At 48.1% G+C, this 2306-nt stretch overlaps 1 protein-coding gene across 1 annotated transcript in view; it reads right to left on the reverse strand.

Moving 5' to 3' along the window:
• LOC125047915 (UPF0676 protein C1494.01-like) overlaps window positions 1-1848 on the reverse strand; it is a 6819-nt gene extending 4971 nt beyond the window's left edge. Inside the window, exons 1-4 of the mRNA XM_047646462.1 lie at window positions 1782-1848; window positions 1512-1595; window positions 1129-1244; window positions 762-877 (exon numbers count right to left, since the gene is read on the reverse strand). Of these exons, the coding sequence (XP_047502418.1) occupies window positions 762-877; window positions 1129-1244; window positions 1512-1595; window positions 1782-1848 (383 nt within the window). The remainder of the gene's footprint in view (window positions 1-761; window positions 878-1128; window positions 1245-1511; window positions 1596-1781) is intronic.
• Window positions 1849-2306: the final 458 nt, after the last annotated feature.

Genomic DNA, 2306 nt, shown 5'->3' on the forward strand with positions numbered 1-2306 from the left:
TTTATCCACAAGTTTTAGTTGTGATTGTCTCTTATTCATACATGCTTCAGTTTGTTTACATTCTAAACCACAAAGGCATTTCATATTCATTGATTCTCTCTGTGCCTTCTCTCTCTCTCTCCTTCCTCTCGCTCTTTCTCCCTCCTCTCTCTCCTTCTCCCTCCTGCTCTCATACTCCTCCTCCATCCCCCCCTCTCTTTCGCTCACTTTCTCCCTCCCCCCCCTATTTATCTTTCCCTCGCTCTCTTTCTCTCTCTATTCTCTCTCTCTCTCTCTCTCTCTCTCTCTCTCTCTCTCTCTCTCTCTCTCTCTCTCTCTCTCTCTCACTCTCTCTCCCTCCCTCCCCCCCTCTCTCTCTTCCTTTTTCTCTCCCTCTCTCTCTCCCTTCCTCAATCCCTCACTATCTTCCTCTTTCTCTCTCTCTCTCTCTCTCTCTCTCTCTCTCTCTCTCTCTCTCTCTCTCTCTCTCTCTATCTCTATCTCTCTCTCTCTCTCTCTCTCTCTCTCCCTCTCTCTCTCTCTCTCTCTCTCCTCTCTCTCTCTCTCTCTCTCTCTCTCTCTCTCTCTCTCACTCACTATCTCCCTCTTCTCTCTCTCTCCCTTCCTCCTTCCTCAATCTTCCCCCCCTCTCTCTCTCTCTCTCTCTCTCTCTCTCTCTCTCTCTCTCTCTCTCTCTCTCTCTCTCTCTCTCTCTCTCTCTCTCTCTCTCTCTCTCTCTTTCTCTTTCCCTTCCTTCCCATTTCCCTCTTTTTATCACGAACCTCTCTCGCCCGACCGCCGTGTAGCCTTGGATGTCAACAACGCCTCTCTCATATTTTCTTTTTTTGGTGTTTTCAAGTTGAAAGAATTTCCCCGAAGAATCGTTCACTTCCTTGACCTATAAGGGAGACGAGAAAGATAAGAATAAAAAGAAATTACTTGCGATAAGTTACATTTTAGGTGGCGCTTGAAGATGACAACTTTCTTTACAGGTTTTTAGTGCGTTGACATCACAAATCCTTATACAAATGAGTTTAAAAACATATAACATGCCACAAGAGAACTAAAGAACAAAAATAGCAAGGGTATTTTAAGCGAATTTTACAAAGAGAGTGATAGAGCTCATTCTCAACTTTTACGGATCTGTACCATTTCGTTTGGAAGGCCATGGTTCTTCAGGTAGACGAAGCCGATGCCACTGAAGGCTTGGCATACTTCCCTGCCCACTCGGTCCCATTCTGCTATCGAGGGCTCGCCGGAGGAACCTGCCGAGGGAAGAGAAGAAAAGGACTGTTTGTGACATTGGTTAAGGCTATTGGACACACACACACACACACACACACACACACACACACACACACACACACACACACACACACACACACACACACACACACACACACACACACACACACACACACGCACACAATGTATAAGGCACAGAACCTTGGTTGTGACGTGTTTGGGTAGTGAATGTGCGAAACGGCTTGACTCTTTATTAAGAAAGAGTACAACACAGTAAGGAAACACACGAGACGTCTTGGGGCTAGAGCTGAGCGCGGAGTCAGCCATCCCTGGAGGGCCGCAGGCTAGTGGTGACCTTTTCCCGGTGACTTCTGGGAGGAAAGTGAGGGCTCAGCCGAGGTCAGATATAATTTTCATCTAAGTCCTCGCTGATGTGATGGTTCTAAATTTGACTCTGAGCCATGTGGCAAACAGCCATATGTTCTATTGGTCCTATGGCTTACAGAAATCTTTCTAATGTACATACTATATTAGTCGGCCACCTACTAACGACTCGCCCTCGGGGCGCCATAGATTGCCCTCAAAGGGTGACCCAACATTGGCTGGTCCTGATTGGCTGGTCATCTCGTTCTCCTATGCGTTGTCCGCTGTCCATCTTCGTGGTTGCTCGTCCTTATCGTCCTCTTCTTCTTCTTGGTCCTTGGCGAATCTATCCGTCCTCCACGTCCACACGTCCTCGAAGGTCTCGCACAAGTCCTCCTTGACTTCGGACTCGTCTAGACTTCCTCGTAGTCCTCGTCCACGTCTAACTCGGCGGCGTACTCGCCCACACGTCTTCGCAGATCTCGTCCAGGTCCTTCTCGGTTGTGTGCTCGTCTAGACGTCCACGTAATTTTCGTCTGGCTCTAAGGGCGTCCAGGTAGGAGGCGTCTTCTTCGGCATCTCAGGGCGGCTGATACCTGCACCGACGAGCTCTTGTAACTTGTAACTGGATCTGCTATGTATAGTCGGGGAACCAGATCATGCACGTAAGGGACAATATAGTAAGAAAAAAAGAAAGGTAACAGAGAAGGGCAGTGTTG

The sequence above is a fragment of the Penaeus chinensis genome, chromosome 42, assembly GCF_019202785.1.
Source record: "Penaeus chinensis breed Huanghai No. 1 chromosome 42, ASM1920278v2, whole genome shotgun sequence".
Lineage (NCBI taxonomy): Eukaryota > Metazoa > Arthropoda > Malacostraca > Decapoda > Penaeidae > Penaeus > Penaeus chinensis.